Source organism: Protopterus annectens, chromosome 3.part1 (assembly GCF_019279795.1).
Source record: "Protopterus annectens isolate FY-2018-M chromosome 3.part1, PAN1.0, whole genome shotgun sequence".
Taxonomy (NCBI): domain Eukaryota; kingdom Metazoa; phylum Chordata; order Ceratodontiformes; family Protopteridae; genus Protopterus; species Protopterus annectens.
Window position 1 is genome coordinate 39,646,096 of NC_056732.1, and position 19,328 is coordinate 39,665,423.

Here is a 19,328-nt window from a genome sequence, read left to right on the forward strand (position 1 = left end):
ACAAAGCCAAAGATAATGGGGGACAGCCCCAAAAACTGGGACAAATTTTAAATATTGCTGTTATAAATTTTGATAGAATAAACGATCTTGTATTACCACGCATTTTCTGAAGGATATGAAGTCAAACTCAAATGCCTGCCATTATTTAGTGAATTCACCCCTCACTGATTTGCCACAAAAAATCCAGAAAACTACAAATTTTGAGGAACTGACCAAAAATGAGTAAAATCTGGACATTCTATGAAAATCTGTGCAGTTGAGGAGTATGCAGTCTGTGTGCATGGACCTCTGAGTGGCTAACTTGCTGTTCTGCAGGAGTTTGTCATAATGTAACATTGGCACTAAATGCCGGTCAGTTTGTGTACCTTGGCACACCATTTCTTAAGGATCTGAATGTAATAACCCTATAGTGAGTGTAAAATGGTGCTGGATGAGCTTGACAGGGAAGGGGGTGTAACAGCAATGTGGGCACTCTTTATATACTCCTGAGTAGGGCCCCCAACTTGAAACTTGCTGGGGGCCCCCAAAATGTTAGCACTGGCCCTGCATATAACCTAGGTGGCTGGAAGGCTAAGTTACGGAAAATGAGAGTCACCAGCAATTGCAGGTTTTCCATCCTGGGAGGAGAAAGGTGTTGGAACTGCTGCAGTGGCAACAAATTTTAATTGCACGGAAGAATACACCAGTAGCTCTGGAACAGCTGTGCACAAGCTGCTGCTATGTTCACTATTTGCTGAATGATATTTAATTGTTACTTACACTATCACAATTGTTACTTTACCTATTTACATCATCAATGTGTCAGTACATGTGATGTTACTTTTCCCAGGTGTTGTACTGCATTTTCTGAGGTTTTATGACTCATACAAGAGGGAAAGGGTGAGGTGCTCTTTTTTTTGATAGGGGGAGGGTATCCTGGCTGCAGCTCTTAATGATCTGATGCCCTGTACAACACCCCTATTGGTCCAACCCCGGTAATACCCCAGCCAGTTCTAGAGTCAGTGACATGGAAGGAAGGGGAGATGGAGAACAGCATTACACCAGTACGATCCCCTTGGCTGGAGCAACCAGCAGAGTGGAAAGAGGAATGAGACAGCAATGTCCTGGGAGTGGACCGGAGTGGCACCTGCAGCGTCATCCTATTTCAGTCTAATTTTTTTTGCTAAGTGCTAAATCGCTCCTGCAATGTGCTGACAGCAATGTCGGTCAGGGAGGGGCCACTCACGGGCTGCTGCAGCAGTCTCAGTTACTCTTTCCTTCCACCCAGGCAGCCTAGCATTCTTTCTTTAAGCTCCAGCCTCCATCAGAGCTCATTTTGGGATGCCTGGCACATTCTCACCCATCAATGACAGGCATATCCATCCTTTTTACCTATTATTTATTTTACTTTATTTTACATTTGTTAACCGGGATGGTCCGACTGGACGAGGTCCATTTACAGCGGAGGCCTGGGGAGAAAAGCTCCAGTTAATTAATACAAAAAAATACAAAAAATAATGACATTATACATAATGTAAAAAACATTGTTATACTAGCAGTATTTTGTGAAAAATAACAGTAAAAAAGTTCTCATCAGCAATACTTACATATGTGCATTTTGTTAGTTGTGAAAAATACGGACAGAGATCACAACAAAATTACCATATGTCAAGGGAATCCCATTTGTTACAACCATGCTTACTGATGGCCTGAAATAGGAGAAAAAAGTGAAGGATGGAGGTAGCATATTTTAGGATTATGTAACACATGTACAGAGCCAAGAGCTTAAAAGATGAGCCTTAAGGGAGTTTTTGAATTGCGTGGTATTTGATGCAGAAGTCACGGGGGGGTATTACAACTTTTTGCTATACTGTGTGAAAATAGAGCTTTACCTGCTGTGTTGCTGGCTGAGGAGACAGAGAGGAGTGATTTGTTGGCAGAGCGGAGTGCACGACTTGGTGCATAGTTAGTCAATAATTGCCTTAGAGCTGGAGTTTTGTCAGGATGTTTTAGGCTGTTATACTCTATGACTAGTTGGTGATAGGTTATTAACTATGGGAGTTCAAGCCACTGAAGTTGCGTAAGAGGTATACAATGATGGGTTCTAAAGGGAATTTTTAGCAAACTTGGCGATTTTGTTATAACAAGACTCAGGTTTGTCTAGATCACATTTTCTAACATAAGTCAGAATTGGCGCTGCATACATGAGTTTGGAAAGAAGGTGGGTTTGAGCTAGGGTGACCTGAGCCTGATCTGATAGAAGATTTTTATGTCTGTATAGGGAACTCATTTTTTGTGTACCTTTTTAATAGTTTGACAGATATGGATGTCAAAGTGGAGGTTCTTATCTATTTCGATGCCAAGGAGCTTGGTGTGTAGAGAGGGTGAAATGACAGTTCCATTGTTGGAGGAGATACAAAAGGAGAGTGGAGAGGTTTTTGATTTGTTTGGGGTAAACAGAAGTAACTTAGTTTTGTTGGGATTTAAGATAAGTTGAATATTAGTGATCCACCTTTCTACTGAGGCAAAAGATTCTTGGGCGAGGTGCTGTAGAGTGGCAAGAGATGGGGCTTAGCAGATTAGGGTTGAATCGTCTGTATACTGTATGAGTGAAGTCTGCAGGGTAGAGGTATGCAGATTATTGGTGAAGACAGAAAAGAGAAGTGGACCCATTATGGAACCTTGAGGTACACCAATGGGGGTTGGGAGTAAAGGTGATAAAACTCCTTGCCACTGGACAGCTTGTTGTCTGTCTGATAAGACAGTTTGTAAACCATGCAATAGTGTCAGGGGCAAAGGATACAGAGGTTAAGAGTATCTATTAGTATGGAGTGAGAAACCATGTCAAATGCTTTAACTTACCATCAAGCTCCTGAGCCCCTAATCAAACTTGGCTTTTAGTATGGGCTTTATGTCTCTAATGCCACTCGTGAGGTCAGGTTCTGTTTTGTTTAACATTTTATTTTTGCTCCAAGTTTGTGAGACTTTGAAGGTAATACAGTAGTCAGCGGTGAGAGGGGACAGCCCCCACATTACATGGTGCAGCATAGCACATGCCTGCATAAAAACTGCTTTGGAATGCGTGTCTTTTTTTTCTGTGTAGCCTTTTTAGTTTGGTATTTATATATGGTTTAGATGTTTCAGTTACAATGTTTTGCATCTCATTACAGGCCTGGTGCTGCCAAGCAAATATTTGCATTGTAAGTGGAGTGACACATGCACAGACCTACTGGTCCAGCACTACAGCATCAGATTTTATGGAAAACTCTGAAGCAAGAAGTAACCTGGGTGAAAAGCATCCAGGGAAAAGGCATTAAAAAACATCATTGCTTAGATGATGCTCCTGTGGAGAAGAGAGTCGACAGTTGGCAGGCATGAAGAAGTCAGCAGCAAAAAAAATACATACAGAAAATCCTTGCTTCTAATGCCAAATCCCATGCCATTATCATGTTTTTGAAAGTGGTGCAAGTGTCTGTTTCCCCAAACTCCTGATTAAATTGTTTAACTGCAGAATAAATGAAGGAAATGCAACTGCTACGTTTTGAGCACAACTCATTAATTGCCGTACTTTTGGAGAAGCACTTGGTATACTGACTATTCCTGATTATAAATATATTAAGTAATAAACATCACATGATCATATTTCTAATACTCCAGCAGGAGATGTTCCTTATTCATTACCTGAGCGTGTCTTCGGTAAGCCAGGGGCACTCTGAATGAAATCTGGGGAGGCAATAGGTCCAATCTTTTCTCGAACTGTCGAAGTACAATAAATTTATAAAGTTATTCACTACTTAAGTATGTATAAGCAGATAAACAAATATACAAACAAGAGCACATTTCTAACATAGGACTAAAGAATGATTTTGGAGAAATTAATTCAAACATTCATTGGAGCATGTTAACCAGCAATAAACACACCAAAATAAACTAATTATTGAAATGAAAGACACAGCGATATTTCTCAGCTCTCTTGAAGCTTATTAAATATAGATAAGAAGAAATCTTAGCACTTTATTAGTATATTTTAAAAGCTTTCTTTCCTTTTTTTACACAATAGAAACAAGAGCCGGCCCAAGAAAACAAATATCACATGCAGTGAAACATCTCATGTGGTGTATGTTGATTTTGTGTCTGGCTGAACGGAATCTTCCATAGAAGGATCTAGTTACTGGTGGTCATACTTCCTTTAATCTTTGATTTTAAGTTCAAGTGCCATACGTTGAGTAAGGTCATCCCTGCATTCCACAAGTTGTCTACTGTCAACCTGCTTACAAAAGATTTCACAATCCTGCATCCACAACAATATCAACATCACAATATCATCAGCAGTAGCAGCAAGTGTCTGATTCTAGTATCCAAACAGCTTTGTAAAGACTGTACTATTTACATTACAGCAAAAAAAAAAAAAAAAACAAGCCATTGACTGCTCTGCTTCTCTGGTGTGTCTCTTACTTGTTTGATTTTCCCCGTAATAGCTAACAGAGGTATAGCGATGACCTTTCTTAAACTGAGAAGGTGGACACTACATCAACATCATCATCACAGCCAGTGCTAAAGCTGCACTTCTAACTTTACAGAAAGGAGCTGCTTAAATTGTCACAGACATATTCAGCACAAATCATGTTCACAACTTGCGGTACTATAACCAGGCAATGACATCTGCGTATCATATTACACAGTAGCGAAGTCTTCAACAGTTTGGTATGGCAAGCAAAGTCTTCAACTCTAATGAACACAGTGCAAGCACCTCCTTTTTTTCTTGTATGACTTACTGAATCTGTCTAAGGTATCAGCTTCACTCTCCTTCTCCATACCTCGCTGCTTTGCTATCAAGCAGTGACATCTGACCACCGCAGGACACAATAACAGACTTCAAGGAAAAGGAAACAGTTCCAAGCTCTTCCTTTTTCCCCACCCAGCTCAGTTTACACTTCCTGGTTCACTGTGACTCTGCACATCAATGCTATCTAAATATTAGTAGGTTTATTTCTTTATAGCACCAATTGCACTTTCTCTATGCGATGGCTGTTAGCTTATTTGCACTTTTAGTTAGTCTTATTTGATAACACTGGTTATTGATTTTTTTTAAATATGCTCATAGGTTACCATTTAACTGTTTCCCACACTGCAAACTCTAGCTCATGTAAGATGTTTCGGCACTGCAAATGCTGCAATAATTCATGAACATCCTGTCTAGCTTCATTTACATAGCTGAGTGCATGAGGGAGTAACAATGGCTAGGACTTTGTCCACTCTCCTTTTCCATGCTTCATGATGCTCCTTACCCCCTTTCACTCCTAACCCCTCCAGCATAATTTACTTTACACTTATCTAATTTCTCCTACTTTCCAGCCAGCCAACTAGCTTTCACTTCCTCTGCTTACCAATATAACTCCATCAAGACACATACCTTATTACCAGCTTCCAAGATGGCTGCACATTGAGTAACAGCTTAATTCTAGCTCTCTCAGTGTGAAAACAGAAACTCAGCAGAGAAAGCCACTGGACTTCTACTTCTCTGTAAATTTCAGTAACTGGCGAGTAATGCACTGCCTAGATGCCAGGAAAAAAGAAAGAGTACCTGAAGAAAAATCAGTTTCAAAAGGTGAAGAAAGAACACTGGACTAGGAAGAGTACTGCAGATGTTCAGCATTGCAAGTTCTAGACATGACTTCCAGTAACCTAGAAGAAAGTATAAGGGAACTGCACACAGACCTGGTTAAAATAAATGAAACACCGATGGAGTTTATCGACTGAAACAAAAAATGCTGGAAAAAAATAGAAAAAACTTTAAATATATATTCAGATGAGGTGATAAAACAGCAAAAATCAGAGGTTGAAATGAAGAAAAGCCTGGCTGTACATGACACTGCTCAAGAAGAGATGTTTCAAAAAATAACAGAATTGGAGGATAGAGCACATAGGAAAAACCTCAGATTTTCTGCTGTACCAGAGAAGCTGGAAGTAACAAACTGCATTAATTTTATGAAAGTACAAATAAGCAACTGGACTGGTATTCCACAGCAGGAGTTGTTAACTGAAAGGGCACATCATGTGTATGCTCCAAACCTGGCTATGAGAAAGTAACCTAGATCTTTGATATTAAAGATGCAACCCTAAGAGCAGAAGCAGCCAACTCTGACAAAACTTTGGCAGAAGGACAAAGTACTAAAGGTAGGAGACAGCAGTGTGTTTATGGAGAATGATTACTCACTGTACACCAGGCAGAAGAGGAGTAAATTTATTCCACTATTCAGGAATGCCAAGAAACATGCATGAGATTCAAACTGCTGTACCAGCTGTCTTCAAAATATTCTTTATTGGAGGGACAAATCATTTTCTGATGCAGTACATGCTAAGAAGGAAATACAAAGGTTTGTCCAGCAAAACGTGAGATGTAAAACAGAAAGAAATTCTGCTTCTTGTTCTTCTGGTAATAAAGACCACCGGTGTCTCTAATTGACACAGGCAACCTGTAAATGGTTTATATCCCAGGCCCTAGCTTATAAATGTTTCATCTCCCAAGTGCCTGCTTATACTTATCGAGGGTGTCAGAACTTGTCAGAGATTTGGAATGCATGGCTAGAGTTAAAAAGGCCTTTGTGGTCATTAACCTAGTAAACACCTATGAACCTATGAACCAGAGAGACTGCGCAAGTGAAACCTTTTCCAATGTTTCAATGGAAAATGCTTGCGAAAAGTAAAAAAGCACAATAGTTGACCAGAAGAAGAGATTACATTGGAAATGGAGCATAGACATGATTGGGAAGATGTAGATAACCAGGAATAAAAAAAACAGTAACTTTGAAACTGACAGATGTGGGATTATAAAGCACCAATTATATTTGTGAACCATAACAGAACAAGAAACTCTGGAAATATTGTAGTCTTTTGGACTTTGTTATACTTGTACGGGACTCTAAAGCATATACTCTCATGCATGTCATTAATGTTCAGAAAAATACTTAGGAGAGGGGAAGAGGAGGGAGAAAGTTAAATGCAAGTAAAACAATTTTTTTATTAATATTAATATTTTTACAGTGCATGCTTTTCCTAGCATGCTATAAAGTAAAGTTTTCTCAGTTATTTTTAAGTGTAACTGGGGATACTAATGTAAACAGGTATTCCTGATTTTTTTTCTTTTCATTCTCCCTTCTTCTTTCTTTAACCTTGTTCAGTTTTAAGAAATGTAGGCAATGCAATGTTAAAAAGAAGAAAAGTCTGGTCAAAAGAGTATGACAAAAGAAAAATTTATGTACTTTTTCTCATTCTTGACTGGATTAAGGCCCTTAGCTTGATCTAGTAAAATGTTTTAAGAGAAAACAAGTAAATGAAAAAGAACATTGAATATTAATAAACCTTTTTTCTAGCAAATAAATGTTTGCTTAGTAGGAACTCTGTAGCTGGTCCTCATGTCTCCATGGAGACAATCTGATAAAGAGAATGGCCATGAGATAATGTTTTCTGAACATATTCATGTGTTTTCCCATCTGGGAGAGCTATAAAGATAAAACAAAAGTAGACAGCATTTAGTAGAAGCACAGACTGTACCATACATCTTACCATGGATAACCTTTCTTTTAAGTTAATGCACGTCTGTCAGTGCGGCTGTCAGTCTGGGACACTCATTCCTATTAGAAGGATAATACTTCAAAATTTGAAGATGTACATAGTTTTGTGTGTTATTATTAAGTGAATAGGTTTTAGGGTTTACTGGGGTTGTGTTTTTTTTTTTGTTTGAGGGCTTTCGATAAAACAAAAAGTTTTATAAGATGTGACATAGGCTCAAATGGTTATGACAAGAAACAACTGTATAAAAGATGAACCTGCCAAACAGTGTATGCACGTAACACAAAAGGTGGAACTAGACATTTAGCAAAAAAGCTGTTAAACATAAAAGGTAGGAACAATAACTTTTAATACAATGATGATTTATGTAGTGTCTTTAAAAGTTAATGGTCTCTCACATACATACAAAAAAGAGTACTGATTACATTAAAAATGTAGAGTTCAAATAGTTATGCTACAAGAGAAAATTGGAAAGAAGTGAACATGTGAATTTGATACAGGTTTTCAGGATGGTTATTCTGTGGAATACCTGGGGCAAAGGAAAAGAGAAGTATGTATATTAATTGTGGGAGGAGCTCTAATACTAACAGAAGAAGACAAAAAAGATAATAATGGTATATTTGTATTATTAAGGGGTTACTGGCAATGACGGAGGATTACACTAGTTTGTATTTATTATTTTATAGTTTATTATCACAGTAAGACGTTGTCCTGTTCGATTCTCAGCTAAAGCGTCTTCTGTGTGGAGACATGCGTGAATGGGCGTACCTTTGTTGAAGGTTGTGCATCAGGGCTGGCAACTCGGCACGTAAAAATCTACTGCCAGTCATTAGCAGACTGGAGTTCCACTGTGGCGACCCCTAGCTGGGAAAAGCCGAAAGACACAACATAGTTTATTTTATTCCTCATATGAACTTGTCTATATTCTTCTCCTTTTTTAGTTTCTCCTTTCTTGTCTTATCTTCAGTACATCTTCAAGATTATCTCTACTAAACATACTGTATGAATAACCATCATATTTTACTACCTGCTACACTTTTAATTTTATGTCTAAATCTCTATGCTTATGTAAATATCTTATGCAATCATATGTTACTGTCTGGTATATTTTTATAACTGAATGTGTAACTATCTTATGTGTAGTATGTTAGCAATTGTTCTGGAGAGTTTCTCCCCAGGCCTCTGCTTAAAACGGACAGCTCTGTACAGTCGGACCTCCCCAGTAAACAAATGTAAAATAAAATAAATAAAATGTACACTTCACTGAAAACTGCTACAATGGCACTTAAGAAAATTCTGGAAGAAGTAATCAGCTTTCAGCATGGAATATTACTTATTTATTTTATTTTTTTTTTGTATTTATTTTTATTTTTACCCTTGTTGACCAGGACAGTCCAACTGGGTGGTTAGCCCTTTTTCAGAGGAGGCCCAGAGGGAAAAGCCCCAAGATATAATGAGACTTATAGCTGATTATACACAATAAAATATACATACATTTTAGTTACACTGGTAGTAACATAAGTAAAAAATATACGGAAAGTGTTATAGTAATTATAAGTGTGGACTGGGATTTGATCTGCAACAGTGAAGATATATCCGGGGGGGCCCAGAAGGGAAAATATAACAAAGAAGGGAAAGCAGGAAAAAAACAGAATTAGACAACTTCTTTGATACTCACTAAGCAGGTATTCGCTAGGTGTCACTGAATCCAGAATAAAAGATAGTACTCTAAAAGTTAAACTTCGCATTTCTGGTTACAATTATGTGTTTAACACATAGCACACAAGAACAACTAGGGGTGGCACCTTATAACTCTACAAAAGCCTCATCATAAATAGAAACAGTAACTCACACTACCTTTGCCATTAACCATGACCCAAAGTGACATATAGATCCCATCAAACTCCAGTCCCCCTATTCTTTTAGCCACTGTCTACCGTCCTCCAGCTGTCACCCATGACAAATCTAAACAACACTCCAAGCACTACTGACTTCCCAGCCATATAAAACATCATTCAGAGAGACTTTGATATCAATCTTCAAGGTCTCAACAGGCATGAAATCATTGTTTTTTAAATTAACCAAAACCTTTCACAAATTATATTCTTTAACAAAGACAAGCTTCAAACCAAACAACTACTCCCTAACTGACCTCATTTTAACAAATTCTCCAAACAATATCTCTGTCACTGGCATCCTTCCTCCCTTTCTTATTGACCACTCACCAATAACTTTATCCTACTGCATGCAAAAAAAAAAAAAAAATTCCCACCTAAGCTCAACAGTTTCTGACTGAAAATTCTAATCAAGGCATAAATGCACTGAAAACAAAACTAACGTCCACCAACTAGTCCCCTAGCCATAGCACCAATACCCTCACAGAGGCTGCTGAAACACCATCAGCAAAACTAATGCACCTATGGGAAAAACACTTCCCTGTCCTTTCCAGGCTTAAGAAAACCAAGCTCAACCTCTTGATTATGAAAGAACTAAAAGCCCTATTTAAAATTAGAGAGATGGTTTGGCAAGAATGGAAAAATTCTCCAAACCCTTATAATATAAACAAATTTATTAACCTGAGCAATATACAAACTATTAGATGCCATAAGGCTTTACAATTCCATTATGAAGAAGCCTCCCTCAAAAATCTTCCCATGTATCTACGGGAACTAATAAACAAAATAATTGTAAAGACTTCAAACAAAGAACAAGTAAAGGAAGGCATTATTAAATGTCCCACTGACGCTTCACTAACAAACATTTTAAATTAATTTTCCCAACTGCGCAGCACCTACATCCACCTATCCATCACTTCCCATTCTCCCATCAAGCCATTTCTACTCACTCTCTTTGTATGTTTTAGCTGTAACAATAAAATAAATTGAAAAATCTTGGACCAGGTATCTGACGACTGACTACTGGGGTCTAATGGACTTCATCCTTCATTTATAACATTATACCCTGATCACCTAGCCTCCTGATATGCCATACGTAGAATCTGCACCTGTGTATCAACAAAATGCCACTTATATGGAAGGGAGATATACGTACAGTAGATCCCTCTCAAAAGTTCCTAAATCAAACTTCAACAGTGACTGCAGGCGCATTTCCATTCTACCAACACTAGCAGAACTTTATGAAATGTTAGTTTACTCTCAGTTGTCTATGTATATTCAGAAATAAAATATGCCATCCCCATACAAGCCTGGTTTGCGGATGGAGAAAGGGACAACAGTAACAACATTGTATACCTTAACTGACGATATGCTTACTAATACAGCATGTTTCAGTCTTTGTACCCTCTCATTATACCTTGTTACTTCAGCGTCATTGTTGTAGGGATAAGCCACAAGCCTCTTGAATGGTTCAAGGATTTTTATCTCTAACAGAACATTCTCTGTAAAGTTAGGATTAAATCTGTCACTTCATGTTTCACTCTTAAAATGTGTCCCCTAAGACTCCGCTCTGTTACTACTGCTCTATCTTCATTAACATATTACCCAACTAATTTCCACAACTACCACTCATCCTGCATGCAGACAATATGGTTATCTATAGATGTAGCCCTTCAAAAAAAACACAACTACGAAATAACTAGAAATTACCTGTCTCTACATTCCAAGTGGAAACAAGATGCATATGCTAATAAACATACAGAAAGTAAAAGCTGTACTAGTTAAAATTCTGCAAAAGTTCAGATGACTACTCCCTGACTGATGCATCCTATGTAATAACCATGATGACCAAGCATCATTATTCCTAATCTTTAACCAGGATGAACTAGGGACTGCAAGATGCTTCTGGTATGAAAGGATATGGTGTAACCATCACCTAGATCTTCAGCATCACATTAGTATAACAAGGGCTGAAATTAACCAATTATTGTTTTGCCAACAAATTTTTCATACATTATATCACCAGAAAGCAGATGTGTAACTGGTAAAGATATCCTCCTAGCACAACTAGAATATACTCTCCCTACCATCACCACAGCAATGGAGAAGAACACTTCAATCTTACAAGCAATTTGCAACTGCACCTACAGGTTTATTTACCTACCCATTCAATAAGAACATCACTGCCTTACTTAGTGGACAGAAGAGATGTGCACCATTTACTAGTAGACTCCCTTGTTTTAAAACTGTTAAAACTGGAGTTCTTCCCCTTCTTTTCTCACCCCCCTGCAAACCAGAACCTTAAACTACCAGGTTAGATCAACCCCGCATCCTCACCAAACTCCTGATTCCATACACCTCTCACTAAACTATATATTGCAGACCACAGCATCTCTTTCACTGGCCCAAAACGTTGGGACTGTCTTCCCTTCACCCTAAAAATAATACAGTCATACACTGAATTTGGATCCTAATTTAAAAAATATCTTCTAAAATATACAAAGTGAGTCTACTTCTGTACCCCAAATTTTAAGCAACTTCTGCTCTGCCAAACTCCACCCATATTCTTTTATACTGCTAAAATAAATTACACAAACACTTCAGCCTTCCTTGCCCACTTTAGTAATGTGTGCTAACCCTAACCCTGCCCATAACTCTAATGTGCAGTGCACTTTAAAAAAAACCCTTTCCATAACACTATCACTAGACAGACAAATCTGTGCTGATGTGTTGTAGGATAATTTGTACTACTTCAGGAAAGGAAACTTGTTTCCTTTTTTCAGTGTACTCTGTGCCACGATGTACTGCTTTCGATATCATGAATGATCAACATTTTTTTGAGGAGTTTTTTTATGTCGATCATTTAACATGTCGACCATCCATTCATGATATAATTTTATATTCATATATATGTGTGTATATATATATATATATTTACACTGATACATTTTTTTATTTAGTTTTGTTGAGTTGGTTAGTCCATGTATGCATGTGGCCTACTGTCAGGGAGGACTTGAGGTGGTTCTTGCATAGACACAAGAAATCTAACCAAGACACCAAGCAAATCCCATTACTGTTTCATCATGTGATGCCAGATAGGGAATCCGTGAGAACAAGGACATTAGCATTATGAAGACCATTACTATGATGAAGGAGGACCATGCGTCTCAAAGGCTGGAAGTTTTGATGTGGTCTATCAGTGCAGCAGTTGCAGGCTTTAGCTGGTATTCTTGACTCACCGGTAACTGGTGAGGACATGTTAAGGATCAAGGCCCTGCCTGAGGACAAGTTAAGGACCGAGGCCCTCCATGTTGTTGCAGCACAGGTCATGGAGACCTTTATATTGGCTTCCTGCCAGTCTGATTCTGTGGCAGACATTCTTGCAGAAACTGATTGTGGAGTTTGGCCTTTGGTGTCAGCTGGAAGGAAGTCAATGGATGCTGAAATACATCATCAGAAAGCCAGTTCAGAACTTTTAAAAGCATCCACTGCTCTGGATATCTGGAAGAAAAGGACTTCTGGTGAAACAGTGTCAGGCTTGCATGTAGAGCTTATTTTTAATAATCAATATTTTTTTTATATTTTTATTATCTGTGAAAAGGTGTCCACTTCAGAGAGTTACCATTGTTAAACTTTGTTGTGAAGCCTTTGGGACTACATATTTTGAAAGACTGGACTTTGACTCACCTGTTTTTACAATCAACATATGACTTGCATTTGGTGACCAGTTGGACAAGCCTATTCTGTTTTTCTTTTCTGGGGTGCTTAAAGAAAAGGTGTAATCTTCATGATGAAGTGATTTTTGTTTTACTGTTATTTAAGCAGGGAATGTTCTGTGCAATTAAAACCTGTTAATATTTATGTGGAAGAATCTAAGACTGTGGAAATTATCGTGCTATGCTTTTTGGTTAGGTGTGTTGACAGGCTTAGAATGTGAACAGGGGGGTGGAAGTACAGCTTTTTGCTACACAAATAGGGGGCAAAAGTTACTTCATATCAATATGAAGTATTTGATGCCTTGTTATGTATTCTAACATGTCCTGGCAGTGTTTTTTTTTTGTGGGAAAATTGGCCATCTGAGAATCCTGTGCCTGTGCAACGTCTGCAAGGACTGTGGGCAGGAGAGACATTCAAAATAAAACAAAACTGTATTCATGAATATCACTTTTTGTGATTACTTTGGATACTTGGCCAGTTTTTGATAAACTGTGAACAGAGTCAACAGCTGATAAAAGGTGATGCATCTCACTAGGGGAAGAGCTATGGTTACCTGGTAGCCAAAGAGGCTTCTGCGGTACTAGTAGATACAAAGTGGGTGGGGTCCCAGGTGATGGACATTTCAGAGTGCAAACTCACTTGTAGTTATATTTTGATAAGGTTTGCTCAGATAGTAGGGAGGGGCAGCAGTATGTCTGGGATGGCCAATCTTCATTCCATAGGCTTAAGTGTTAGAAAGGATAAATGAAAGAAAAATAAGGAAAAAAATGGAAGTCTGCTACTATAAGTATATTTTAGTAGAGGGCATCTGTCTTTTAATGGTGTAAGTTTGAAGAGTTCTGGTGGATGATGCATTTTGGAATGTGCCCAGAACAAATGGGTAGAAGTGTCGTTTATTTATGGTGTTCAGTTTGTTCCAGTGCTGGTACAAGGCAAGACTGATAGATTTCTGTTAAATTTGGAGCAATGTTCACACTTGTCAAAAAGAAAAGTAATTGTATAAGGAAACATTTTGGAGACATCAGGTAACCACAAAGACAGCTGCTGGTAATTTTTTTCTTGACGTGTCATTAATAAAAGCCCCAAAGCATCAAATATCAACCTTTGATGTAATAAGAGAAATAAGCAAAACTGTATTCTGCACTGCTAAGATTAAGGCACTGGGACAAACAACAAATGAGCAGAGAACAGTTATTACTTTGGAATGTAAAAAACACTACAGGAAAGTGCAAAGTACACTTTTTTGTAGCTTGGTTTCCGTTAACAGCTACAGCGAAGACTGGATTCATAGTGGTTGTCTGATTTCTGAAAAGATTGGGCCTAGGAACTAACACCCATTCTGTTGCTAATAACCTGACATTAGTGTAGTTTCCGTAGCAACGATCCTACTGATGAACATCAGGAAATACATGCAAATTATCAATACTAGAGAACCTGAGCTTGTCTGACTGAAATGTCCTTTAATAAAGTCCACACACTCATCTAAACAGTTCAATTTGTTTCATAACCCAGCCGCTTTCTCCACATCATCTCATCTGAATGTACATGGCTACACAATGGTCAGTTGAGCATGTACACAGCCTCTCCACAGCCATACCACAAAGGACTTTGCTCATGTGTCTATTTAAACTTATGACAGTCTACTCAAAACTAAATATTTGTGGACTGCAGACAGTGCTAGGTATACTGGCACCTATAAAGCTTTGACCATATTTAACCTGCTAAATGGCTCAATGGCAAACAACATACAAATCTGACATAACTGATATCATAAGAGTTGGATGACTCAAATTACATGACTTCAGTCATAATAATCAACAACAACTGCAACATCATACGTATTTACTTTATACACAGGATAACTGCACATCATATGTATTTACTTTATACACAGCATAACTGCACATCATATGTATTTATTTTATACACAGCATAACTGCAACATCATATGTATTTATTTTATACATAGCATAACTGCACATCATATGTATTTATTTTATACACAGCATAACTACAACATCATATGTATTTATTTTATACATAGCATAACTGCACATTGTATGTGTTTACTTTACACATAGCATAACTGCAACATCATATGTATTTATTTTATACACAGCATAACTGCACATCATATGTATTTACTTTATACATAGCATAACTGCAACATCATATGTATTTATTTTATACACAGCATAACTGCAACATCATATGTATTTATTTTATACATAGCATAACTGCACATCATATGTATTTATTTTATACACAGCATAACTACAACATCATATGTATTTATTTTATACATAGCATAACTGCACATTGTATGTGTTTACTTTATACATAGCATAACTGCAACATCATATGTATTTATTTTATACACAGCATAACTGCACATCATATGTATTTACTTTATACATAGCATAACTGCAACATCATATGTATTTATTTTATACACAGCATAACTGCAACATCATATGTATTTATTTTATACATAGCATAACTGCAGCATCATATGTATATACTTTCTACACAGCATAAGTGCAATATCATATGTATTTACTTTATACACAGCATAACTGCAACATCATATGTATTTACTTTATACACAGCATAACTGCACATCATATGTATTTATTTTATACAGAGCATAACTGCAACATCATATGCATTTATTTTATACATAGCATAACTGCAAATCATATGTATTTATGTTATACACAGCATAACTGCAACATCATATGTACTTATTTTATACACAGCATAACTACACATCATATGTATTTATTTTATACACAGCATAACTACACATCATATGTATTTATTTTATACACAGCATAACTGCAACATCATATGTATTTACTTTATACACAGCATAACTGCAACAACATCATATGTATTTACTTTATACACAGCATAACTGCACATCATATGTATTTATTTTATACACAGCATAACTGCAACATCATATGTATTTATTTTATACAAAGCATAACTACACACCATATGTATTTACTTTATACATAGCATAACTGCAACATCATATGTATTTATTTTATACATAGCATAACTGCAACATCATATGTATTTATTTTATACACAGCATAACTGCAACATCATATGTATTTATTTTATACACAGCATAACTGCACATCATATGTATTTATTTTATACATAGCATAACTGCACATCATATGTATTTATTTTATACATAGCATAACTGCAACATCATATGTATTTATTTTATACATAGCATAACTGCAACATCATATGTATTTATTTTATACATAGCATAACTGCAACATCATATGTATTTATTTTATACATAGCATAACTGCAGCATCATATGTATTTACTTTATACAGAGCATAAGTGTAACATTGTATGTATTTACTTTATACATAGCATAACTGCACATCATATGTATTTATTTTATACACAGCATAACTGCAACATCATATGTATTTATTTTATACACAGCATAACTACAACATCATATGTATTTATTTTATACACAGCATAACTGCAACATCATATGTATTTACTTTATACACAGCATAACTGCACATCATATGTATTTATTTTATACACAGCATAACTGCACATCATATGTATTTATTTTATACACAGCATAACTGCACATCATATGTATTTATTTTATACACAGCATAACTGCAATATCATATGTATTTATTTTATACATAGCATAACTGCAACATCATATGTATTTACTTTATACACAGCATAACTGCACATCATATGTATTTATTTTATACAAAGAGTAACTGCACATCATATGTATTTATTTTATACATAGCATAACTGCAACATCATATGTATTTATTTTATACACAGCATAACTGCAACATCATAAGTATTTACTTTATACATAGCATAACTGCACATCATATGTATTTATTTTATACATAACATAATTGCAACATCATATGTATTTATTTTATACATAGCATAATTGCACATCATATGTATTTATTTTATACATAACATAATTGCAACATCATATGTATTTATTTTATACACAGCATAACTACAACATCATCCCCGGGATTCATGAAGCTCGGCGCAAGGCCGGCGTAAGGCCTGCGCCGGCGGTGCATGGAATATCCGGCGCAGTAGCGCCATATACATATTAATGAGAGTGCACCGGAATCACAGACACGTGCGTAGTGTACGTGAGCGAGCCCAGGTAGGATGCGTCTGGAGGCGTGTCTAAGCCGGCATGAGGTGAGCAACCTAATGTGCTGACAGCCACGGTCCGCCCACAATAGTAATGGCAGCAGCCAGGTCCTGTGCAGAATGAAACGCACGTACAGTATGCAACATAGTCCCCGTCCCAAATTAACGGAGAAGCAAATAGAAGCCACGAAGGCATAAGTGTACCCGCCCAAGGAGCAAAGGATACGATAAGACCGCGCTCGTCCCGCAATGCACTGTCAGTGTTTACACTCAGAGAAGGTGTACAGCCGCATGTCAGCGCCGCACCGACATAGGAGCAGCGACTAAGGTCACCACCTGTCCCACTTTGGTTGGGGCAGTCTCTCCATGGACAGTTGTGTCCCAAAAACGATAGAAATGGCTGATGTGCTACGATTGTAGGACACAATGATATCCCGTATTTAATGTAATGGTAGCATGAATTGGTTATTTCTGTAACAGAAATACCTAAATGACACAATAAACAGAATAAGAAGGAAATTGCCACAATAATAAGCATATTATTTAGGCAAACAAGTGAATTTCTATGCTATATAGTGACCGCTTGTATGTGTCGGCCTGTAAAGTCAGATGTGAGTCCCGGAAATATCCCAGATCGGAAAATGGAAAAGGTGGAAACCCCAGTAGCGACATGGGCATGGTCACCAGGGTTACCTGCTGTCCCAATGTGCCATGGACAGTCCCTGATTGGACAGTCGTGTCCCTGCAACAATCGTAAAATGGAAAATGACCTCCGATCCCCTGCCACGCAAATTCCGCAATATACATGTAAATAGTAGCATAAAACATATACATTACGATATGGAACACAGACATGGCATAAGAAAATAAATAAGGAACCCAAACGCTTACAGAATAAGCTCATAGTATGGCAAACAAGTGAAGTTCTGTCAACTGCACTAGCCCTGGGTATGTGTAGTCCTGCAAATTCAAGTGTCCACATAACATGCCCCACTATGGGCATTGGAAAAGGTGCCAACCATAATGGTCACAAGCAGTAGTGACAGTACATAGCCGGGTAGCTGTGCTGACATAACAACAGTAAGGAAGCAAGATACCTCAAACACAGGCAAACATGTGCATAGCAACATATCCCAGACCCAGCAACGTTCTGTTGCATACACTGGATGGTGTATGATGAAGTGTAATATCCAGAAGCAGAACCCATGCATTCGGATGTACTACACAATAGCCTCATTGTACATGTCAGTCACACCCATGTATACCCCTGCACCCAAACCTGCTAGCATCCGTGTGCAGCTATACAACCACACACAATGTGCATACCTGAACTGTGGTAAGATGTTTGTGTTAGGCAATGCCACACGGGCAAATACGTACTCTACATGTCACCAACCCACCGCAGGTACAGATATGTAAATGGCTGCATGTGAATGTGTCAGCAGAATGTGTACATCCGCATGTAGTATGTACCCGCCCAAACCATCTAGGTTTGCATACGACACGGTGCACATATCTGTACACATGTGGACAAGTCCGGTCGTTGGACCACCGCATCGATGATTATCTTTGCAGTGAAGTCGATCACATATAGCGGAACAGGTGCCTACCACACAGGACGTCCTAACAGGGTGCTACAGGCAAAGAAGGGGAAACTGGGACATCACATGTGGAGATTAGCGTGGCTGGACGGACAAATACACACGGTCAAGGTAAAGGACGGAACAACATGCATATGGCCGGATGGATGTTGTTCAGAAATATATAGAAACACATATGAAGTTCCAGTTTACACTCAAATACTATATAATGTATTGAATTGTACCGTATAATATGGCAGTAGAACTAAGCCTGCATGTAATTGGTGAAGCTAAGCTGTACTGTGATGGAATTCTGAACCTGGCAGTAAGCAGTACAGCAGGCTCATGTCTGTCATCATTAATTATTTGCTGGGTTACAGAACAATAAATG

The 19,328-nt window shown here is 37.7% G+C and overlaps 1 protein-coding gene across 2 annotated transcripts in view; it reads right to left on the bottom strand.

Moving 5' to 3' along the window:
- Window positions 1–19,328, bottom strand: part of LOC122797979 (acetyl-coenzyme A synthetase, cytoplasmic-like) — a 1,448,208-nt gene that overhangs the window by 44,084 nt on the left and 1,384,796 nt on the right. For both annotated transcript variants that reach the window (XM_044066533.1, XM_044066532.1), the window contains one exon: window positions 3,661–3,735. In XM_044066533.1, coding sequence (XP_043922468.1) covers window positions 3,661–3,735 — 75 coding nt within the window. The remainder of the gene's footprint in view (window positions 1–3,660; window positions 3,736–19,328) is intronic.